A 25,105-nucleotide genomic window follows, 5' to 3' on the forward strand; every position below is an offset into this window, starting at 1 on the left:
TTACCAACTGAATGTCTTCTTCTTTCATGCATCTCATCAGAGCATCTTCCCACAGCACAACCAGCTCTAAAATGCAAACACAGTTCAAATCTTGCACTATAACACCAAATATACATGTTTAGATCAAATTATATTTTAATAGTCTTTCAGTTGGTCTTAAAATAGCAATCAGTAAAACCAAGCAACAATTAATAACTGATGGATAAATCCAAGACACTAAAGCATGCTCAGTTCAATCCCTAAAGCAGCGATGCGTTCAACAAGGCATTTTGTTGGAGAACCTCATTCGCTTTACAGCAGAAAATGTAATAGTGAGGTACTTTAATGTTAGCAGCTGAGTCTCTATATTGCCATGAGAGCTGCATTGTAGGCTACTTTCGCCAGACAGTGGCCAAGTTTGTGGCCAGCTCAATCTAAAACGACTAGGCTAAAATAGAATGAGAAGGTTCTCTGAAAAAAAGTTGCTGAACGCAGCTTAAGCCTTAGTTGTATAAGTCCAGGACAAGCAAAACATGGAAAAAGTTCCCAACAATTGTCTGGAAGATCACTGTACAAAATAAAAATGACGAGATCATTTACATTTTTACAAAAACAAACAAACAAAAAACACCTTTTGCACTCAAAAACAGTTTTACAAATCATGTTCTTGTTCCTCAATAATCATGAAAATAACTAAGTAAATATTTATTAGCGTGATAATAATTATGTTGAAACAAAAAAAATCATGCAATGGCAGCAGACTCTGACCCCCCCACACACACACGTCTAACAGGATGTCAGACCAGAAGCCTGAGGGACCTCATGGGACTAATATTTCTGCTGCCCAGGAAACACGTGTAATGTTGAAAAGATTAAAAACACTAACTCTTCTTCCTTTCCTCAAACATTATGGAAGTCTGAAGTTCCACAATTGCCTTAAACATTTAATTGTGTTATACAGAATCTGAAATTGAAATTAACCTTCTCCCTGAATGTCACGATTAAATAAATAATTAAATAAATGAGTATTCAAATAATCAATAAACAAGGTGTAAATATTAAATATTCTGTATATGAGCTGCACAAAATTATATTTATTATATTATGAATATAAGTCTCAATCAAGGTCTGACTAGTTATATATGACTGTTAACCAGGTGATAAATGAACAACCTCATGAACAAAAAAGCCCAGATAATAATAAAAAAAATTATCATAATCTTGAAATATTATTTGTCATTAGATGCATTAATGTAACATAAAATCATAAACCTAAAATAAATAAATATCACAAAATTCAGCTCCACTGTGTATGTGTTTGTACCGCTATCTTTCTGAGGACCAATTTCACATTTAAACTACTGTAGTGAGGACATTTGTGCACTGTGAAGAACTGTCTGAAGGTTAAAACTTGGTTTAGGGCAGGAGTAGATTTTCCCAAGTACTTTGCCAAAGTATCATTTTGAGGTACTTTCTTTAACTTTCACTCCACTACATTTCAAAGCTAAATACTATAATTCTAACGCCACTTCATTTATTGTACAGCTTTAGTTATTTTGTAGATTGGGGCAGCAGTGGCTCAGTTGGTAGAGTGGCCACCTACTGACCATAGGGTTGGAGGCTCGCGCCCCTCTCTTCCACCCACATGTCAAAGTGTCTGTGGGCAAGACACCGAACCCCATAAAGCCCATCTCCAGCCGTGCAGTCCCTGCCCCAAGCCTGGTAGAAATTCTACGTGGACAAATGATCTGCTGTGGCGACCTTGAACTCACAGGATAAGTCGAAAGGACAAAAAAAGAAAAAAAAGAAAAACTTATTTTGTAGATGCAGATTCTTAAGGCCAAATCCAAATTGAAATAGAAATTGAATTCTCAATAAATATTTACTTGTGTATCTGCCAACATTTGCGTCTTTATTACACAATTCTAACCCAAATGTAAAAGAAACTAAATGGCTATTTATAAATTGTCAGAGTAAATCATTTCAGTTTTTTGGATTTATACAAAACATAAACATTTTAAATATCTGAAAAAACCTTATTTTTTAGGCACACATACACTTGTACAGAATTATTAGTGGAGTACTTGTAATTTTGTATCTAAAATAAATCTTGGAGCACATACTTACTACTACAACTTTCACTTTTTGAAAAAAAGGTTAGTTGTGAAATGGGGGCAGTTGTGGCTCAGAATGTACAGCATCATCTATTGATTGCAAGGTTGGCGGTTTGATCCTTTTGGGCAAGACACTGAGCTCCCAAGCCGCTTTGCATAAAAGTGTCTGCAAATATGGGATAGAGTAGGGGCTCTTGAATTTATGTTATCAACGGTATCGATTTCAATAGTGAAACAGATTATATCAGGAAGAGTCCTCACAAGTATAGAAAGATATGTGTACTTGCCCATATATCCTCTAAAGTATGCAGTATTAATACTAAACTATAAAGTATTCGGTATATGCTACGATATGTGTGGTATTTTTTCAGTTTGACTCTCTCCCTCCAGCTGCTCCAGAGGCCAACGCATCAGACTGTGGCTGTCCTGGGCAGTTTCCAAGTGTGAATGTGTGCCGCCGTGTGAGCGTGTAAACAGGTTGTTCCTATAAAAAAGCTACAGTAAATACAGCAGCTTGTGGTTCAGACCAAGATGCGTTTTTTAAAAAAGGTGGTTTTCAGTCATAGTAATTGTGAACTGCCTGTGTGCATATAGATAGATAAGATAGATAAAGTTGTCATGCAGTACAAACCGTTATTTCAGGTGTTTGTTAAGGTAACAGATGACAGAAAATACGACTACATGGGGTCAGATTAAATGCTGAAGTACAGCAAAGTGCATGCTTGAATGGAATAACAAAAAAGAAGTGTAAAAGCATTCTTCCATTAACAACAAAATAACAGTCATCCTCTTTGTGACTTTGTACTTTGATCTTTCAATCAATATGTTCTTATATCATTCTGCTCCACTTCCACAGACTGGTTTTCCTCCTCAGTCCTCCTCTGACAGAGTTTCATGAGGAGTTGATGGTCTGGACTTGCTTTGACCTCTGACCTCTGTCTTCCTGTCCTGCAGGAAGTCTCGAATTTCTCCAGGCAAACGCTGGAATTTCTCCTGAAACTCTGCTTCCACAGCTCCCTGCAGCTAGAGAGAGACATTACAGATTTCTTTTGGGGCAATGGAAGATAGCATGATTACAATCTGTGAAATAAATGGTGATCACACAATTTGCCTTGTTCTTTGTATCCTACTGTTGAGAGAGCTGGCATGTACATTTAGTATTGCACCCAGCTGTTGTCAGAGTTTACTGCCAACAGCTCCAATATGGTTGCTAGAGGGTACGTTACATCATTCAAATGCCCCATGCTGACGTCCGTGCTCATCCTAAATTGAGTGGGTGTGGAGACACAGACTGTGTGGTGCATTCAAGCGTGAAGAAGAAATTGAGGAACTCCAAAAAACGGAACAAGGCAGCAGCTAGAAAGACAAACAGCGTTAGTCTTTTACCTTTGGTTTCTGGTCTTGTATCACCTGCAGGAGCTCATTGTGCTGCTCCACCAGATGATCCTGGCGCTTGGCCTGGGTCTCCTCAAGCTGCAGATAGAGACAGAAAGACAAAGGCTGCTATGAAGCATTTTATGGTTGCAGAGAGCCTGGGCTTCAGCTAGACGCCCATAAAATATCCATCAGATTGCCTGAAGGATTTAGTCTATAGAAAAGCACGTGAAAAATCATCTGAACCCAGATACTTCATGTACTCTCACCCGTTTTATGTTCTGGACGACTTCATTGACGAAGGACTTATTGATTTCCATCTTCTCCCTGGGAACACACAGATAGGTGAGGTGAGCTGAGCTTGGGCTAAATCTGACAAAACCGGCTGCAGAAATCAGTGCAGATGAAGGAGTTTCAGCAGGGATCAAGGCTGAGATGTGGTAGATTAATATCAGTGTGTTTGTGTGTTGATGAATCATACTCCTCAGCTAGATGTTTCTCTTTGGTCTTCGCTTGGTTGATCTTCTCCGTTCTTCTTCGATCCATCAGTTTTTTCAGCTCTTTCTTCTCCCTGCAACAGCAGCAGCAAAACATTAGAGTGGGAATTGACTTTAAAGAGAAATTAATGTTCAGTCTGAGCTCAGGTTTTCCTAAAAGTTTGAACAACACCACTTAGAATTCTAGGCTCACACTGAAGGAGAAATGCTGTGAAGTACATTTCAAATATCACATTGGAATCATTTGAAAAGCTGATGCCTTAGATTTAAACCTCTAATTCAGGAAGTGTCATATTTTGAGATGGTGCTAAAACTGTGGTATTGGATGTAGTGCTCATCATTCTCAAAAACCAGAACCTCTGTAACAATTTAAAGTATAGCTGCAGAGGTTGTCATACCTCCTCCTCTCCTGTACCCTCGTGTTTCCCATTCAAATCTCCAGTTTTACATTAAAACAATAACCAAAAAAAAAAAAAAGAAAAGAAAGAAAGAAAAGGCACCTTTTTTTTTCTTTTATTACTTTTGGTAATTTCAAGTTATTTAATTAATTTTTGTTTTAATGTCACTGGTTTTTGAAAGAAGTGATTGATATTTGGGGTCTAAAAGCAAAGGGTGTCATATGATGCAGTATGGAGATGATTATCGTTAAAATGTTTAATATTTTAAAAGTTTAGCAGATTTTTTATATGAACTCTTTACTCCTGTACTGTATTTACCTTTAAACTGTTGTAGATTAGAAAAATAAAGTATGTTAAATAAGTATGTAAGTACAAACAGTTTAGAATTGTAAAAAAAAATTGCACAGTAACTGAATCTTAGTGTACTTGCTGTTGATATGTTCCACACTGTAAGAGGAAATGGTTTACAGCAGTGCAAGAAGCACTCACGGCATTTACTTAAGTAAGAGTACTATAAGGGGCGACTGTGGCGCAGGAAGGTAGAGCGGGCATCCACCAATCTCGCAGTTCTTGGTTTGATCCCCGACTCCTCCTCCTTGAGCAAGGGTGGGTGAATAAGAAGCAGTGTAAAGTGCTTTGAGTGCCAATAGGTATAAAAGCGCTATATAAGTGCAGACCATTTATTTCCACAGTGTAGAACTCAGTTAAAAGTCCTGCATTCAAAAGTAAGTAAAAGCACATAAGTATAAAAAAAAATAATAATAAGTAAGAAAAAAATACCTAAAATATACAAAAAGTAAAGATACTCCTTTACATGTTTTCAGAATGGCTCATTTCACACTAATGAATATAATGTTATTGGACCCCCTGGATCATCAGAAAATAAAGTCTGATGATTATACTGTATTTTGTTTTATTAATCTGATTCTGAGAAGTAACTTTAGTAAAAAGAAGTCAAATTTAGTAAAATCAAAACTTTAAAGCAGCAGAAAATGGAAATACTCAAGTAAAGTAGAAATACCTCAAAACTGAGTTTAAGAACAGTACTTTAGTAAATGTACTTATTACTTTCCACCACTGAAGCTGTGGCAGTTATGAAAAGAGCTCAGAGTCACACATAAAAGCGTGAAACGTGACAAGTCACAAACTTCTATCTTACTTCTCACAGATGTCTTTGAGTTTCTTCATCTGTGTGTTGTGACTGTCCTCAGCCAGACTGCTTAGTCGCTCTGTCAGCTGCAGGAAACACAACAGTCACATGTTCACATTTAAAAGATACCAGACCAGTTTAGCACAGAGTCTGTGGAAGAACCTGGACCATTAGTGTGAAACTTTATATTGAACACTAAACGTAAAAAGAGTCTTCATTTAAAGAAATGTGGGAATGTAACTCATGGTGCAGTGGGAGACATCTTGTTTTGTGCAGTTACACTTTGAAAATAAGCAATATTTAAAAAATTCAAAGATACAGAATATTTTAACCACAGTAAGAGCAAAAATTCGATTGCAATTTTTTTTGTGTGTGGGAAAACCACAGGAGAAAGTTAATAATTCAGAGCAGAGTCACTTTCAATATCTTAATGTATGACTGGAGAATAAACTTATACTTAGTCACTCATCCACACAGTTAGCTAACATTTTTGAGGGATCAGAGAGGTTTGAGGTCAGCATCGGGTGGTTCTTACCATTTTTATATGTTCTCTCTGCAGATATTTCTGACTGTAGTACTGTTCCTGCCTCAGAGCCAGAAGCTGCTGCTGCTGCTCGTCTCTCAGCTCCTGGAGGCGGTCGTTTTTCTCGCCGTCAGAACATGAGGGCCTGATGAGCACATACAAATAAATACCCATATACATGTGATCGAGAAACGCAGGGAAAACTATCGATTCTCCCCTGACCTATGTAATACAACAAAAGGTTCGTGTAACGTAGCTCACAAATTGAAAAGTAATTCTACTGAACTGTCAAAAAACTTTACAAACTCATGCTGTGCAGATTGTGGTAGAAGTAGACTATGACACAGTAGATTTCCCAGTAAAATAATGAGAAGAGACAGAGGCTAATAGTTAAGACAACAAGTCATTAAGTGTGCGTACCTGCTCTTGCTGCACTGTCTGGCTGTTTTCTTGTATTTATTGTTGAACTCTCTCAAGAGCTCTGAGGTTTTCTTTTGGTGTCTCCTCGCTAACTCCTTTAGCTCCTTAAACTGACGTCTCTGCTCCTTCTGATAAACCTTTGACTGCTGCAGACTTTCCATACTGCACGCCGGGACATCTGGCACCACAAAGGGATCACACGGTGCATTAATGGACTTCAACTGGAATTATTTAAAACTCTGACATGTTTCTTTTGTGTTTTCTGTTGAAGCTTTCATTAATGTAATTTATTTTACATTATTATAGTTTTAATTCAAGCACACTGAAATGTTTTGTTAAATAAGTTTTAAGATCCTCTGGTATAATCACACAAATACACTCAAACACAGACAGCACTGCAGGGTTATTTTCAATATGGTGCAGTATATACTGTGGCCATTCTGAGCAGTGTTTTGCTGTTGATTACGTTACTTGTACATATATTAGAATCTATTATATTTGATTGCTCTACTTTAGTAGATCTATAGTGAATCATGTTTAATTAACTACAGTTGCTTGATTGTATGTCAGAAATTTTAAATATGATTTCAAAGCAATGTGTAAACACTGACCTATCAAAATGCTTTGAACCAGATCTTCATTCTTTGTGGCTAGTTTGGCTGTGTCTAAAATGAAAAGGAGAGAAAATCAACATCACTAACAATAATCGTACTTGCATAGTGTTGTAATAATTAAGTTCAGCATAGTTATAAGTCATTTGTCAAAGTGTTGTAAATACACGTGTTGGTGTCCCTGCTCATTGGTGAAAGCTACCTGTCGTAGTTGCTTGATTGGCAGCGGAGGCTTTGGGTGTTGTGGCTACAGGGGTGTGGCCTGCAGGGCCAGAGGCAGGGCTGAGTCCATTCTCCAATGGAGCTGATTTCAGCTCGTTCTTACGCTCTGCACAACTGTCAGCTTCATCCTGAATTTTAAACAGCAATTACAGATGCATGCTGTCATTTCTAGAAAATAAAAAGAAATAAAAACCGGACTTACCTCAGTCTGCATGTCCTCCTCCCCATCCTCCAAAGTCAAAGCTGCCAGCTGTTTGGACCTCTGCTCCAGGAGATTTACATATCGAATAGGGTTGGACAGAGCCTCTATTACATCTGGAGGAGAAAAAAGGGAGAAACTCATAAATCCAGAGCATAAAATAAAAAAAATAAAGCTGCACTTCAGATATAAACACAACTACATATACTTGTGCTCTTGTTGTTTGAGTTGAGTGTGGTACAAAACATAACAGAAAGACTCGAGTTTTAATGCATAAAAGTAGCTATGAGAAACTGGATTTTCACCAAAGTATTAATATCACACGAGATTTAATTTAATAACTTAAACATGATCCAGCCAATGATGGAAAACCAGGGCTGTCATGACCTAGAATTATGTATTGTGGTAATACATTTCTGTTAGTACAGTTAAAAAAGCAATACTTTCTAATATTATAATTAATTAAAGTATTGCAAGCTGGATTTGCATATTTGGGCTAATCTTCCATCCACGGACACACTCTACACAAAGCGCTGCAGGAAAAAAAACCCAGTCCATAATGAAAGACCCTTATCGTTTAGCCCACTGACTAATCAGGCCAAAAAGCAAAACTCACAGCCTGAGACACAGCAGACCAGACAATATATTCACACACAAACCACCCTTTTAAAACAGCTTTTTCCTGATCAAGGTCAGACTTCTTGGCTACTACATAAACATGTCTATGTACGCCTTGTCTATGTCCATTTGTCAATGAGAATCCACCGGTGCACTTTATGGCATATTTATTATATTCTATATATTTACTGAGCTGGTAGTTTCTTTATTATGTTTATGTACATTTTTTCTAAAATGTACATAAACTTTTCCAATCTGAGCTAGGGTCAGTATTGACAGTGTGGTGACTGAACCTCCACAAAAAAGGATTGAACTGACACTGTCTCAACCATCTTAGAATGTTTTAGAACCAATGCCAAGAGAAAAGAAGACATCCTTAAATGTAAGTTTAGTAAGCTACATTTAAGACATTTTACTACCCTTTAAGCTATGTCTTTTGAAACTAAATTTAGTACCTCAAGACTTTTTAACATCTGTAAACAGTGTCTTAACAACAATTATTGCCTTGTGTTGTATGCTTCCACCAGTTTGCATCAGTGCAGACTCATGTTCTAAACAGTTTATCCTTTAGTCCAGGTGGATGCTTGTGCGAAACCTGAAGAAATTCCTGTATGACATTATTATGGACATCCCAAAAATTATTTACAAAATACATTAAAGTTCATGATCCCTTAGGTGCTTTATGTTTAACTTGTTCTTTTATGTCATAGTCATGCTATTTGTTCCTCAGATATTGAGTCAAACAGCAAAGTATTTGATTCTTAAGGGGAAAGTTTGACTTAAATGAAATTACCGGCAAACGTGTCTGGGACATAGTCTTTGACTTCGATGTAGGCGAACACAGCTGGTAGAATCAGAGACTGGTTTTTCTCATTCCTCAAGCCGATGTAGCGATAGCCTGAAGCAAAGTACAGTTTTATTGTAACCTTTGTTGGGGTTATTTAGGGTGAACAATAATATAGAAATCTGAGAAAAAGACAGGAGAGGAAGAGGAGGCCAGGTGAGTTCACACCTAACATTTCGTCAGTTCCATCACGTAAGGCCAAAATTACAAATTACAAAGATAAGTTTTTAATTTAAAGTTTGGAGTGGCATGTTTCGAAGCAGCAGCATTTCTCTTTGAAAACAGTGATGCCAGGATGTGTCTCCCAGGAGGTAATTGGAACATTTCTGAATAATGTGACAGTGGAATTAGAGGCATTCAAGGCAAAAGAAAAAAGAAATGTGCCTGCACTTATCTTTTAAGTTAGGGATTACAGTGTTGCATTTGCATGTATTGCTTGTATATTCAAATTTTTGACATTATACAATGGTAATTCAGGAATCCTTTATAGTTCAACACTCATTGTCTGATGAGTTTTTGGAGTAGTCATGCACTTACTTGGGCAAGAGCAGTTTTTGAAGAAAAATAGAGAGGTGAGAAGACAGTACAATGTATAGAAATGTACCCTTTACAGGTATAAATAGATACAGACACCAGAGTGACTGGATCGCTTAGTACCTGGTCTAATGGCAGACACTGGGATAATCCGATGACCAATAAACTTCCCTCCTTCCTCAAAAGCAGCAATTCTTAGAGAGGCCAGAGTAGGAAGAATGACCTTTCAGAGAGAGCACAAGTCAAACCGTTATTAGTTTAACATTTGTCTCGACTCAGTTGGTCCCCTCCTTTTTCTCTGTGTGTCGCACCTTTTTGAAGACAATAGGCTCCTCGTCCCACACCGGGTTAATGGCGTTGTTGTTCTGGGATGTTTTGGTCTTCAGCGCTTTCCTCCTAGTGTCTGCCGGGAGTCCAAACATCTCCACCTCCACATACACACCCACCCTGCGCTCAGTGAGGAATTGGGCTGAAATTACCTGAGACACACACAGAAAAAACGTTTAGACCCAAAGATGTATCAGTGAATAAATGCAGGCATGCACTACAGCAGGGACAGTTTACATTATGTATAAAGCAAAGTATTTCCTTTGAGGGTTGCAGGATTGTGCAGAAGTGCAGTATAAAGTCAAAGTGTGTGACCTAAAAGCTCCTGCATGCTTTTTTACAGGTTTCACAAGCTTTAGCAAACAGGAAACTACTACAGATGTACCTTCACAGACAGGGTGTTGGCTACAATGCCATCCACTGTGTTTTCTGTGAAGGGGTCGAAGTGTTTGTCTTGTCGTCTCATGAACTCAGGCTTCAGTCTGTATCCGCTGCGACCATTATACTCAAACATGAAGAGATTCAGCTGCATGGACAAATCTGGAAGAGAAATGAAATGTAGTAGATGCTGGTCTATTGCATGTCCATGGTCTCTAAAGTAAAATTTGTTTTGCACTAGACAGAAGCAGACAGAGCCTGTCGGAGCACTTCTGAGCCTTTGACAGGATTTAAACTCTCCTGGTTGATTGGTCAGTAAAACCTATGAGGAACTACATTGGAATACAATTGTGGAAATAAAATATGTTTAGTATGAGTCATAAATATCAAATTACCACATTTTTAATTATTTGGCTTAAAATGAAAGATTTAAATTTTTTGTTAAACACACTTGGCAGTTTGAAACAACTACTTTTAAGCCAGATTGGGGTCCGAGGGTGGCAGAGGTCCAACCCTAAAAACTCTGCCCACTATTTTTAAGAAACAAACAAACAAATAAATAAATTGTTCGGATTTAGGTTGGTTCAGCAACTTATGCTGCTGGAACTCATTTACCAGATTTACCAGAACTTGTGTAGTCTTGTGTTTCTGATAGGATGACTACTACTGGGTTAAATATTAAAAATCAACTATGCATACGAAAAAAGAATAATTACTAAAGCATCTTACCAATAGTTTGGTAGTTGAGAGCTACCAGCTGACATCCAGCGTTCCAGAAGAGCTGCGGCATAAAGTTTGACGAGTCTACTCGGGTTCCTTTTGGGTAGATTCGACTCAACTGGTATTTATTATATCTGGTTAATGTAAGGTTATGGGCAATCAAGGTAAGAGTTAGTTCCAGTAGCACATACTGTATAGAAAGCATCAAGAACAAAATTAATCATAACATGTACAGAATTATTTATATATATACTAAAGACATTACTAAAACTGCTTGTTCCTCCCTAATGCATCCTCATTAGTAGTAGATGTGTTATACTTTGTACACACTGGTATAAAGACTTCCAACAGTAAAACTGCTGTGATTTAAATTTAAATTAACATTAAAAGTTGTTTAGTGACTGAGAAGACTTTTGATCATTTATACAAGGAAAACATTAAAATAGGAATAACATAAAGAATAGGAGCAGTTTCTGAAGAACGTTGATGTTGTAACTGTGGTTACTGTTGCCAAGGATACTCCACAAACTCTACTGGCGACTTTGTGAGATGCTCCAAAGCTTTGGTCTCCACAAAAGACGACATGTGGTAACAGCGGGCTGCCTCTGCACACACAGCCAACACGGCAAAACACACACGCACACACACAAGAACTAAACTTTGCATGGTCTGTACATCCAGTTACATCTGTTTATGCTCATAATGTATTTTTTGGTCAATTGCACTTATAAAAGAGCAGTGGCATGACATGATTTTATATGGTTCCAGCGTTTCCAGCTTGCTTTTCTTACTCTTGGAGGCTTCGAAGGAGTTGAACTTGGTTGGTTGGATGTAGTTAACGAGAGTTGACATTTCCTCTGTAGCCACAGCCTCCCGCTCTGCTGTGCCCTGAAATAAACAACAACAGGATTAAAGTTTGAGTGTGAGGACTCCTCTATTCGGATCTGGGTGGTGAAACTTAGCAAATGTTTGGAGGAAACTGCTGCAGCTGTGTGTTTTCAGTGAAACTATAAGAAATATTTCATAGGGTGCTTACAACACATCCACTGTTGATGAATTTCTAATATTGTATTTCAAAAACAGCACATGACGATGATGAGCATGCAAAAGCATGCATTATAGTGACAAGGCGTATGCTCGCTGCATCACCAAGCATGTCTGCAGTGTTGGCAACGTGGCAACAAGGTTTCAGACTGTCTTATGGCAAAAAACACAAGGAGTTGATACACAAATGCACAAACACTCATGTACTCCCCCCATCCCCTGTCAAAATTCCCCCACACTCGGCCCATGTGTTCATCAAAAGCACCTTAATAAGCACTCAACCCAACCCTAGCTTGTATGGATAAAGCTGAAGTCCTGTGGGAACACTGAGGACAGGAAAAAAACATGGTAAACATTAACACTAAAAACCAATAGAGACAACTACGTAGCAACACATTGCCACGACAACAGCAAAAAAAAAAAAAGAACGTGTCACAGCGACAATCAGCAACAGCTACAACAACCATCATCAATAACAATTACAGTAGGAAACAACAAAACAAACACATGTAAACGCTGATAGATGGTGACAGCCGGCTCTGTATGATGTCACCACTGACCTTTTTACCATCATCATCTTCATCATCATCATCTTCCTCACTCTCAGCCTCCATCTCTGTTAAAATTAGAATTAAATAAGACTTCATTCACCCATTTCCAAATATAACACTTGTGTGTTTTCTGCTGACACTGTAACTGATAACAGTTACTAGGATGGTAATAGATGAATAAAACATTGTATGAAGAATTCACTTTAATGTGAATAACCCTAAAGCTGGTGAAAGCCCCCGGATGAGAGTTATCTTCTGTTTTGATACAAGATCTATCCTCTGTAGACATTTGTGAAACAGCTGATTATTGCTCCAAGCAGTTACAGTACTCATGAACAATATTTATTTCAACAAAAATATGAGAATATAAAGCAAACAGCAGTGGTTTTGACATAAACCCACCGCATAAACTCATCTGCAGGTTATTATTCAGCCCACTCAAGCATCCGCTGAGTGAAGAGTCACGGTTGGTGTATGAGTAGGTGCTTCAGTGCATCTACTCGTCCGCTCGTGGTTTGCGGCTGGGCTGTCAGTCCCAGACGTGCTTGCACATCAGATGTGTCAATAAGACTTCCTAACTTCCCTCTGCACTGCTTTTTAATTGCTGCTCTGAGCTCCCAATCTGTTCCGGGATGACCTGCTCATTACTGAAGCCTCCCTGATGAGATGCAGAGAACTGTAGTGGGACTGTCATCTTGGCTAAAGTCATGATGGAAATTATGCTCGATTAACGTGAGTTGTCAGCACTTGTAATAAGACCCTGAACTCAGAGATGCTCAGCGTGTCATCATATGGTCTCATTTTGCTCTCTTTCTTCTAATTCTTAGTCTTGATAGAGGTACAAAGGATAACCTTAACTCCAAGGCTCTGTATGAAGAACACATCAGGAGCCAGGCTTAAGCTATGGCACCATCCTGGTACCTTTTCAAGAGGTGACTCACACTCGAATGTGCTGTATATTTCTCTGGTATTAATACTTTTCCTCCATGTTCAGCTCTACTAGCCTGAAAAGGGACAGAATAATCTGCTGTCTGGTTTTTATTTGGATACAAAAGCTGTCACGGCTGAATACATTTCACATGCATTTCTGAGAGAAAAAAAGGTCCTCTTGTCTTTGTTTCTTACCTCCTGTGTTGTTGCTAGGAGACACTGGCTCATTGCTCTGATTGGCAGGTTGGTCTGTCAGCCTTTTGGTGTCTGTGTTATTGGACGGTTTGTGAGATTTCTTATTCTTTATGAGGATTTTGCCCATCAGCTCCTGAGGACTGGGCAGGGGGACACCTGCCTCCAGCTACATAAACACAAACACACAACACACATTTATTAGGTATCATCTAACAACACAGTGTTTGCTTTGTGTTTCATATAATATTTGTACTGTGTGTGTGTGTGTGTGTGTGTGTGTGTGTGTGTGCGTGTTCTTACAGGGTACTTGTCCAGAGGGTCGATCAACAATGCTTCTCCAAAAATGGAGTGACAATATTCTGCCATTTTAGCCTGCTGTTTTAAACTGATTTATAAGAAGACAAGAAATTAATTAAATAGTTAAACACATTGTAATTAATCATTTAAAACAATTGGCACATAATAGAGTTTCTCACGAGTCCACGTGGTTTTCAAAAGACAGTATGACTGGGAAAGGGGAGGTCTTGAAGGCACACTCTGCAATAGCTTCAATCACTTCCTGGAAAACATAAAAACAAAACGACACCAGAAAGAATATTAAAAAACAAGCATAAATCATAGCAAAACATAACTTTGGTCACAAACCGACAAAGTCTCTGTGCTTAAGTTTAGAGTCTGCAACCTGGATTAGTTTACTCCTCTGTGCCTTAGACCTACCCTCTACAAGAACGGCTTAGTGCCTCTTTCGAAATACTCGATAAAATTACTGCCTCAAATGCTTTAAATCACACGGGATTGTTGTGTACAAGATTATGGGGAATCAGACCTTTTGTGGCAACATATGTCAAAAATATCCCAACCAAGCATTTTGGAATAAAGACACATCATTCAGGACAGCGGTGTGACTGGTTGTTTTTAGATGTTTTTGGACAATGGAGGTAGACAAACTAGATAATCTAGGTTGTAGACTGGTGGATACTAAACAAGAATAGAAACAATTTGTTGTTGGTTTTAGTGTCTGTTTGGGGAATATTTAAAAATATGGTTAATTTAGAAAATGATCCAAGTTTTTCTTTAAAATCCCAGCACATCTAAATTTAATAGAATCTGGAAAAGCACCGCAATGGTTGGGAGAATAGAAAATAAACAACCGTTTCACTAAATTTACATTTTAGCACAAGAGGAAGCCCTGTGCCAGATGAACGTTTTATATAAGCAGAGGTAGGAGAGTGTGCTAATGTAGGGCTCATAGATAAAATCAGCACAATGTAGAGGTCTGATACCAGGTGTGATATAACCAAATGTACTCTTTTTCTTTTGACAGAAAGGAGGCATTTTGAAATAATCTGAGGAGGAAACAGAAATTCTGCCAAACATTCATTCACACATTACATAAGAACAAAACAATTACTGCGTGGTTTTACAAGTTTTCAACAAGACAAACTGCTGATGCATTCCACCATTAAGAGAAACTACAATATGTTCGGACCTTGAAGGAGATTTCTGATGTCATGGTAAAGCCATGTGTGATGACAGGCTCCTCCTCAGCAGTTCGTCCTTTCCACACATCCAACTCCACACAGCGGCATCCTGCCAGGAGGACCTGCCTATACATCTCGACTGAGGAGCTCCCTGCCAGCTGGCCCGCTGAAACACGTCGACAACATAGGAAATAAGACTAAAATACTAAGCTGCCTCTGGTGTTAGGACTGTATTTATTCACTAAATCAAGAGTTTGATATCTTTGTATACAATGTATTTTATGACAAGTTAAAAATCTGTATTTACCATGCAAACATTCTCTAAAACAAGAGCACAACCTTAACCTAATTTTCTACTCCGTCTTCTCTGGGTCTAGTGTTCAAGAGGTCTGTTTAGAATTTTGACTAAAGCCAAAAGGATTTGGAATGAGGCCTTTTTTGCTCCATTTCCCTTGGCTCCCCTCATCCTGAGATCCAAAATGCTGGGTCAGTCTGGATCAGATTTGTGCGTTTTTGTATGGATGTATTAATGTGGTCCTGTGTAGGCACATTTTGGGCAAATGAAAAATTTGCTGTAGTTCATTTAGTTCAACCATCATTCTTTCACAGCAGCACTTGGATGGATAAATGAGTTCAAGCATGGACATGGATCCACTTCAGTAGTGAAACTGCAAAGGAGTTGTGAGCACGGACTGTATGTGCACACCTGTCAGGTATGTGTTATGTGATGAGTTGATGAAGTAGTGAGACAGGGGGAAGCTCATGTCTTCTGACTGATCCAGTTTGACTGGTGGGATGACCCTGTTCTCCTCACTGGACAGATAACTGGAGAACGCCTGCAGAGTGATGAAGCCTACACAACAAAACAAAAGAAAATGATAAGATAAAAGTAATAAAACAACACAATCAGTAAGGAAAAAACTGCCATACAAGTAGCTAAATTATATTAAATTTACTGAAATGTGCCTATTGCATGTTTTGTTTTATATTTTATGACTCCTGTAGTTCACCCTTTTGACCCTTTTTAATATATTGTTTGATCTGCTATTCCTTGAGGTAGATAAATAGAAGATAGAAGATATAGATAAAATAAAAAGACCAATTAAAATATGTGGCCTGATGGCTTATAGGATAGAGCATCATGCTATCATAAAGACATCTGCACAGTACTCCTCCCAGGGGGATGGGTTAAATGCAGTGGACAAATTTTATTGTAACATGTACTTGTACTTAATGACAACCAATAAAGATTCTGCTTGGATTTGATTTAGAATTATAGCTCATTTTAAACGGGTTGGACAAATGACAAAAGGTACATTTCTGGGAAGGATAATCTTCTTATTACTAGTGTAATAAGAAATGAGGTAAGGTTAGGTAACATACTGATAAAATTGTAATAACGTGTATGTTAAACCTTTACTGATGTGTTAAACAAACAACAGTAAAGATCGGAACCAACAGATCATATCAAAGTTAGTGATGCTAGCCAAAGTCTGCACAAAACTCAAAAGACTTATCTAAAAAAAAAAATAGAAGGCTTCAACCTTCCATTTTATTTACATTAAACAGGTATGATCCAAAGTTGCAGATAGACATATACACTGTAACAAATTGCTGTAATTTCTACAGTAGAAATTTACAATAACTTCTTGTTCTGTCATTTTACAAAGTTTAACTGTATATTGCAATGCATCATGGGTAAAAAAAAAAACAATTACAGCAGCTAACAGCATTTTCCCACAATAAGATATTGTACAATTACAGGCACGTTGTATCTGTGGATGATGCACATTACAGCTGAATACTGTGGATTTTGGCGGTTGAAATTGAACGAGGAACAAGAGCATTTGATGACCGAAGAAGAGGAGCTGGTGAGAAGGAAATAGTCTTATTTGTAAGAGTGAGTGTAATTTCCCATTATTATTATTAATAATTATTAACTAAACTGTCATAACCCCAGCAATACTGCAGAGTGAAGCTGCAGGTTGGTCAGTGACCAGGCGAAGACGGGATTGAGAAAGACTAGTCACACTAATGCAGTGCATTAGCTGTGCGGAGCACAGGAAACAGAGGAGCAGTAGGAGCCTCTGGCCTGCTGCAGATACAGTCTGACCTGCAGACACCACTCAGAGATCCACCACGGCCTCAGCATCCTTTGCTCCACCGTTCTCTGTCTCTGCTGCGCTCCATGGACCGGCGAATACAAACTGTGTGTGTTATTTTGGTAGCTCTGAGCAGATGAGGCAGCCATTAGCTCCCAGGATATGACTCATGCCTGTATGTCAAAAATAAAGTTTATTTCAGTTGCCGTTAAACCAGTTGCACTGTCACACTGTCGCTGCTTTAGTTAACATGACGGTGACTTCATGGCTCCCGACCTGTGTCCACACTGCGCGTTAAAGAGCAACTTGATGCTCTGTCAAATATTTAAAACAGAGACGTTTCATATCTCAGAGTAAAGAGAAGGGACAGGAAACAAATTCGGGTCGAAATTTACTCATTAAAAAACCAAATCCAATTTTAAAATGAAACCAGCTATAAAATAAGTAACAGATATTTTAAAATGGAGATAAACAGTAAAACTCTGCTCATTTAGGGAGTCAAAATATATCTGTGATTTTTTGAGGGAAAAAGGTAAGTTAGCAGTTATTCAGCCAAGTGAACTGTTTATCCCACTGCAGAACTACATTCTTTTATTACAATGGCATGGCAGACTTTTGGTACGAGTTCTGCAGAAACTGTTAGGTGAATTAACTAGCAAAAAGATTCTGAATTTAAATTGGCCTGAAATTGACTTGTTTTAACCTTTGTATGAGGTTTGCTCTAACATTTAGATATGGGTAGGTGTGTTCAGCAGGCTATTGAGGAGACATACCAGTTTTGAAGTCATTTTGTTAGAGAATTCCCAACATCTCCACGTCAGCAGCAGCAGCAAACTAGGTCAACTGCTGAATAAAATTTAACTCTGACAACAATACATTTAGTAATGAGAAATAAAATTGGTGTGTTGGTGCGATTGTTAGATGCTGCTGTTCTCCTTCCAAGCTGGGGCTGGTAAAGAAATATCCAAACAGAGTTTAGGTTGATAAAACTACATCACCTTACAATCTTGTGACAAGAATTTCAGTTTATCCCTTTAACTGTTAAGACCCCCACATTTCCATTGTATTAGTCCCTGTATTGGACAGCTCCTACCTGCTTCAGCTTAGAGAGCCCAGTTTTCATTTTGTAAGGGCAAATGATTAGTTTGTCTTGCACAACCATGTGCATTTTGCTCTTATGTACAAGAGCTGTGAGCAGTTTTGTCATTAACTTTCTATTTATGTAATTTTCAGATATTTTATTGGAACCCATGCAACCAGTGGCTAAAAGACGGCAAAGTCAGCACAGGAAGTGGGAAAGTGCATAAAAAGAAGACAGCAGGGAATCTGTGAGTCTCTTTTGTCAAGTGGACTTGATTGGCTTTGAACATGAGTCATATACTGCGCGAAGTAAGTAAGGCAGTCAGTGGTTCGATCCCCGGGCCCGGCGATGTGCCGAAGTGCCCTTGGGCAAGACACTGAACCCCAAGTTGCTCCCGGTGGGTCAGGTGAGCACTTTGCATGGCAGCCACCCCCATTGGTGTGTGAGTGTGTGTGAATGGGTGTATAGGAATCAACATGTTAAAGTGTTTTGGATAAAAGTGGCCATTTACCATTTATCTCAGATTCTCAAAGCTATGTAAAACTATAGACTTTTAATAAAAGTTTTTTTGTTGCAGTTATGACTCCTGTTTTATTTCACAGATGAAAAGAAAGTAATGCAATGTGGATTTTGGATTACTTTCGCATTAAGATATCATTTGAAACACTTTGGTGTTGTAAAAGCTGCTAATGAAAAAGAAAAAATGACCTGTAAAAACATTTTACAACAACGTATAACAATATGTATAGTAAATTGTGTACTATTACCGGTAACTGTAAATTCTACAGGCAATTGCTGAAAGTGCAGACAGACAACCGTTCACACTCACATTCATCCCTGTGGGTAATTTAGAGTCACCAAATAACGTGCATCTCTTTGGACTGTGGGAGGAAACAGGAGGAAACCCACACAAGCACGGGTAGAACATGCAAACGCCACACAGAAAGTCTGCAACCAGCAGGTAGATTGGAACTGGGGGACTTCTAGCTGTGAGACAGCAGCACTGTGCCACCATCACTTCCAGTAAAAGCAGTTTAGGAAGCAACCTATTCAGTAATAGGGCATCTCTTTCAGTGTTTATATAACTCTTTACTGCTGTTGAAAGACAAACCTGACAAACAGTGAAACTGTCTTTTAACATGTCTAAATGAACACTACACAATTATTCCTAAACCCAATTTGGTGAGTAGCGAAAATGCAAATGCTTGAGAATGTCCGTCTAAAATTACAGACCGTATGATGCCGGTACAGTACATTATAATTTTCCCCACTAAAAAAAACAGCAATTTACCAACACAATAATCAAAATATTAATCATGGAAACACAACAACAGAAGCAAGTCTTTCTCTCTCTCAGATGTGATTCATTACATCACAGATGGAAAAATTAGCAAAACAATCCAGGAAGAAGTGGAAGCAGATGCCATTTTTTCTTCTGGCAGGAATCCAACACAAATGTGATGCTTATTTTGGCAGTTTCCACTCTGTGGGTATGTGAGTGGGCTTCAAAGAGTATTTTAGCATCCACCCATGTACAGAACAAGGGAACAATACTGCTACAAACACGGCTGACAAGTAAATGACATTATTAACGGTTTATGAATATGTTGGTAAAAATAGCACTAATGTTTGTTGTCTATCCTGTGTGCTTACCCTCCTTCAGCTGATCCTGGTCCTGTTGGTACCTCTCCATCAGAGCGCGTGTCTGTGCGGGGCGAAGAGGCGGGTAGAGGATTTCATTCAGCCGCGGGTCTCTCTGTTTGTTGTTGATGAACTCTGTCATCTGATCCACCGACAAAGTCCCATTATCCACTTCTCTACAGAACACACAGCAGGGTCAGGGTGGAGATTAGAGGGCACAACACGATGTTTACAAATCCATATCTAAGAGCTTAAAACATCCTAGTATATAATGTCCTGCACAGCTGTACAGTGTCCATGTTTTTGCAATGACTTGTTTTCACAGTAGCTCTGCTTTCATTAGATGAGACCATTTGAAAAGAGACTGGTGACAGCCAGGACTGTGCCTCACATGAGAACAGCCAGGGCCCCTAGGCAGAGAGAGTTAAAGCCCCCCCTTCTTATAAAGGACATGCAAACTAACAGAGACACAAAATAGCCACAAACAATCCGCTACATAACTTGTGGTGATTTTGTCATTTTTCTTCTCCTTGTGATCCTTTTTGTGTCTATGTTTAGTAATTTTCAATAATTTCGTTTTCATTTTCTCTGTACATATTTTTGGTATTTTTTGTCTCTGTTTCATTATTTTGCACCTTTTTTGCCTATATTTTTGGTCTGTTTTTATTTACTATTTTACTTGTGCATTGTTGTTTCTCCTTGCAGTCATTTTGCATGTTATTTTTGGCAGTTGCATTGTTTTTTGGTCTCTTTGGGACCATGTTGCAGCTAAATTTGATCATTTTTCAAAGGTTTGTCATCATTTTAAGTATATTTTTTTATGGTAATTGTTTTTCTCTCTTTCACATAGGTTTGTACCACTGGTGGTAATTTTGCATCTTTCTATGCAAGTTCTAAGACTTGCAAACAGGAAATAAGCTTAAGTCTTGCAGAAGCTCGGACCCAAAGGCTCCCCTGACTACCCACGTCGTTTCAAATATGCGATTAAAATTAGTTCACTAGTATTTTCCAAATTTAAGATCGCCAAGATAAAATAAAAGCTCTAATTTGCTCTTCACAGAGCCTTTAAATTAGTCATAGTTATCAAATTAAAATAAATAAGAATACTACCAGACTTACTTATCAAGAATTGATAAGTAAATTAAGAAGAAGATTGCTTTTCTCTGATTGGTCAGATGGACAGGACCTCATTAAGATAAGTAATGGAGCATATTTCTATTCTAACAATATTTTTTAAAAAGGGGTAATTTAGCTTTTTAACACCTCACATTAATATAAATAAAATCCTTTGTGTTTTTAATGACTGTACAGCCAAAAACAATTTTACTATTTAGTAAAAATTCTCTATTATAGGTATTACTTGCAGCCTGAATTTGAATCTGCTGGACATAACAAGACTGTGTTAAGACACACACACTCCACAGCTGAAGTGTGCCTACAACCCTCTCTCTTTAATCCTTCTCTCTGATTATTCATGATTCTTCCCATATCAAAGAAATTGGCCTGAAGCAAAGAACAACATACACTAAAAGCTCATTTTGTAGAGCGGCTGCTTTAACATGAATAAGCCTCTGAGCTTATTGGTGCTACATGAGTCTAAAGCAGATCAAGGATTTTCTGAACACTTACTGCATTTTGAAGATGTTGCTGAGCTCAGGACGGGGACACAGACTGTCCAAGAAGCTCCTGTAAACTTCAAGTGTAAAATCCTCCAGTTTGATACTGTCACCCTGTCAAATAAAGGACACATAAGAACACACCATGCTTGATTCCAGCTTTAGACATCTCCTATTTTATCCCCCTTTTACATGTAGTTAAAACCTTAAAAATCAAACCAAATCTCTAACTCTTCTCTATTGAAGACAACCTTTCTGTGATCACAGGAATCAGTGTGAGCCAAGAATTTGGCTTTTTTCAATAGCTGCTTTTTTAAAGTCCATGACCCAAATATTTTAGCTTATTTCACCCCTCTATGCGCTGTGAGTCAATGTAGACAAAAAGGATAAATAAACAGAAACTGAAAAGAGGGACAATGCTTGAAAAGACTGTGTGTGTGTGGTATATCCAAAGAGAAGGCAACATCTTCAAAAAGCATGTATTTATGGTTCATCTTTGTCTACTGTCACTAAGAATAATAATACAAACTTCTATGAAGTGTTTACCCGTCCGTAGGGGAGTCTGCAGTTCTCCAAGGCATTCTCCACTCTCTTCCTGTCTGACGAAAACAGTCGGACAATGCTGCAAAAGATGACATCACACCATTATCAGCTCACCCTTAACCACAACATGTCACCAAGACAAAACCTACAGTTTTACTTCTTAAAATACCTCCTCCAGAGATCCCTCTCTAATTATCTGCCCTGAATTTACTTCTGTGACTGCCCCAAATGTCCTCCTCTAACTCCACAAAACTTCCTTCCACACAGTCACAGTTTGGGAACCTCTTTAAACCTCCTGTTCTCCCAAAAGTTCTCCCTAACAATTCAAATGTCCTCACTCAGTTTTTCACCATCCACCCAGACCTTGTCATTTGGTTTTTCAAACTGTCAAACTGTGTCTGCATCGCTAAAACTCTCCTACCTTGGCTTCCAAGATACATCTATCAACTGACCTTAATTCTGCCTCTGGTCTGCTTCTAAAATACAGCTTTCCATCAAAGCTGTATTATCCATCTTATGCTCTGGCAGTGGTTGATTACCAGGTCAGTGCTGAATTAGGCACAGTCATGAATCCTGTCCCTGTTTTTGCTTTCCCAAGTGCACGTGGAATTAAGTTTATTTTTGGAAGCAAGGGACAGGAAAGAACAAAGTTCAAGTTGCGTGTCTCTGCAGATTTCATCAGCTATTTCCTCACATTCTCAATAGCCGCCTATAGCACATGCTCAGGATTCTCACAGAACTGCTGATCATTAAAGATTATGAAAGTAATAATAATCAGAAACTCACTTCTTGACAGGGATTTTCCCCTCTGCGTTGGGCTGCAGAGTTAGCCTGACGTATCTGAAACAAAGAGATCACAAAATCTATTTGCTGGATTTCACTCATTTTTAGCTTGAGCAAAAGTTTCCAAAGGGACAATACCCTGCAACAATTTGTTATAAAACTGTTATCACAGTCGCATACAATTATTTTCCTACAGTTGGAGTGGAGGTCTGTGGGGGTCCCCTTGCTGCAAAAACACAGCAGAATGTCTTTTTTAGACCTAGATTAAAGTAATGATAGACAGTTCTAGCTACTGGGCAGGCAGAAATTTTTGGGAAATTATTGTTTTGAAGTTTTTTCATAGAGGCTGATCAGCTTTGAAAAGCTAAATACAACATCATTGTCATTTCCCAGTAGTCATAAAGTAGATGCCTCAATAGCTTCTGGACCTGTGAACCAATGTAAACTCACAATGGACACTGAGTGCAGTTGAAAATAATCTCTTGAAATCATTATCGAAATGAACTTGAAAACCTTTGAGGCATGTGTCTTGTGTAATATTATAATAGTGGCAGAATAATACACATGTTGCTCTAGTAAGTATTTGTGGAAGTAGGATGGTGTACCAGGGTACAAGGGATTGACTAACTATAAAAAATGGTAAAACAACATTACAACAATGGAGCTCTATGGCGGAGCAGAATAAGCTAACACTGTTAATTTACAGCCTTTGACTAAGTATTTTGTCACTTTTAAATGATTATTGTATTGTAATGGCAAATGTGTTTTACAGTTTGTCATGTGCTTTTACTGTTTAAATTTCTAGTATAAAGTTTTCTTGGTTTTCTGCATTTATCATATATACTTATGGTTCTTTTCTTTCTTTGTAAATCACTTTGAGATGCGTTGTGTATAAAATGTGCTATATAAATAAAATTGCCTTCAACTCAAAGGCAGACTGAAGCTGAAGTGTGTACATGCATACAGTATCTGTGTGTTCTCACGCTTTAAGAAGACTCTGGTCTCTGCTGAGATTGTGGCTCAAAAGGTTGGAAGACAGTGAAAACAGTTCCTCACACCACACCTGCAGAAATCAGATCACTATCACTAACATCGTCAACATCTTCAATGGTCCTTGACATCGTGACTCTATTGAGTTCAGTACCTTGGCTTCATCCTCCTGCGTAGCGATGAAGTTGAGCTGGTTGACGTTTACAAGGTCTGAGGCTGTAACCACGGTAACCATGCGGTTCTCCAGGCGACCGACCAGGTTCCCAACATCCAGCAGCTCTCGCAGCTTGGCCTCCTATTGGACAACACAGAATGAAAGCTGTCGGCTGAAATAAAAGTCACAAAGAGGAGACGGACGAGGGGACATTGGGAACCATTTGGAGCAGTTCCTCATTTGTCAAAAACACTGTGAGAGAGAGACAAGCAATTAAAGTCATATCCTGTCAGAAATGTTTTCAAGATGCCATTCTAGTGTCATGCATGTTACACAGGGACCCGGCTGGGTGTAGTTTTAATAAAAATAGCATAAAAGAAAAAAAAAAAAATCAACATTGTCTGGCAATCAACATTCCATCCCCCAGTATCTTTGTGTGATTTATATTATTATTATTCTCTTACATCCTACAGATATGATAAAAGGATTATTGTCATATACTGAAAATACCAAACATATTGATTTAAAAATATTGAATTTTTTTAATTTAAACTAAAACTACTGATGGCTGCTAAAAAAACAACTGAATTAAGAAGAAAAGCCAAGAGGAAGACAAGAATTTATATTTTCATCAGTCTGTTATTAAGAATTTAAGTCATAATGGGTTAATTGTCCTTAAGTGCAGTAGGTTTAATTGTCAAATATTCATTCATGTCACAATATGTTATGCTCAATACTCAACATTTATTTACTGAAGAATGAAGTGAAAACAAAAAAAAAAATCTCTGACTTTGACTTTACGGAGCTGTATCTGCTGCATTCTGGAATTTGAGATAACAGCGGCTGTCTCAAAAACCCACTTACAGATACATAAAAAATAAATACTATGATCACATGGTAAATGTCACAGGTTTGATCTTATCATAAAACTACAATGAAGCTTTTTAGTAACTGAAGTCATGACTGACACACATATTTGTAAAATACTGTATCTGACTGCACTGGAATTAAGACAAACTCCTATGAAAGGCTATTCAAGTCTCCTACTATACACAATCTTTCAAGTTTTCTCAATGTTTGAATGTG

General features: G+C 38.2%; 1 protein-coding gene across 1 annotated transcript in view; it reads right to left on the bottom strand.

Moving 5' to 3' along the window:
• Positions 1-111: 111 nt before the first annotated feature.
• Positions 112-25,105, bottom strand: part of LOC137131415 (1-phosphatidylinositol 4,5-bisphosphate phosphodiesterase beta-1-like) — a 29,764-nt gene continuing 4,770 nt past the window's right edge. The window contains exons 4-32 of the mRNA XM_067512639.1: positions 24,020-24,160; positions 23,859-23,938; positions 22,879-22,932; positions 22,096-22,171; positions 21,563-21,663; positions 19,946-20,109; positions 15,816-15,962; positions 15,118-15,275; positions 14,105-14,187; positions 13,929-14,013; positions 13,629-13,794; positions 12,513-12,568; positions 11,700-11,796; positions 11,429-11,513; positions 10,918-11,042; positions 10,196-10,350; positions 9,795-9,962; positions 9,607-9,706; positions 8,899-9,003; positions 7,491-7,603; positions 7,269-7,416; positions 7,067-7,120; positions 6,456-6,633; positions 6,048-6,180; positions 5,522-5,598; positions 3,949-4,038; positions 3,737-3,794; positions 3,480-3,566; positions 112-3,116 (exon numbers count right to left, since the gene is read on the bottom strand). Coding sequence (XP_067368740.1) covers positions 2,964-3,116; positions 3,480-3,566; positions 3,737-3,794; positions 3,949-4,038; positions 5,522-5,598; positions 6,048-6,180; positions 6,456-6,633; positions 7,067-7,120; positions 7,269-7,416; positions 7,491-7,603; positions 8,899-9,003; positions 9,607-9,706; positions 9,795-9,962; positions 10,196-10,350; positions 10,918-11,042; positions 11,429-11,513; positions 11,700-11,796; positions 12,513-12,568; positions 13,629-13,794; positions 13,929-14,013; positions 14,105-14,187; positions 15,118-15,275; positions 15,816-15,962; positions 19,946-20,109; positions 21,563-21,663; positions 22,096-22,171; positions 22,879-22,932; positions 23,859-23,938; positions 24,020-24,160 — 3,237 coding nt within the window. The 3' untranslated portion in view covers positions 112-2,963. The remainder of the gene's footprint in view (positions 3,117-3,479; positions 3,567-3,736; positions 3,795-3,948; positions 4,039-5,521; positions 5,599-6,047; positions 6,181-6,455; positions 6,634-7,066; positions 7,121-7,268; positions 7,417-7,490; positions 7,604-8,898; positions 9,004-9,606; positions 9,707-9,794; positions 9,963-10,195; positions 10,351-10,917; positions 11,043-11,428; positions 11,514-11,699; positions 11,797-12,512; positions 12,569-13,628; positions 13,795-13,928; positions 14,014-14,104; positions 14,188-15,117; positions 15,276-15,815; positions 15,963-19,945; positions 20,110-21,562; positions 21,664-22,095; positions 22,172-22,878; positions 22,933-23,858; positions 23,939-24,019; positions 24,161-25,105) is intronic.

The sequence above is a fragment of the Channa argus genome, chromosome 1 (assembly GCF_033026475.1).
Source record: "Channa argus isolate prfri chromosome 1, Channa argus male v1.0, whole genome shotgun sequence".
In the NCBI taxonomy this organism is placed as follows: domain Eukaryota; kingdom Metazoa; phylum Chordata; class Actinopteri; order Anabantiformes; family Channidae; genus Channa; species Channa argus.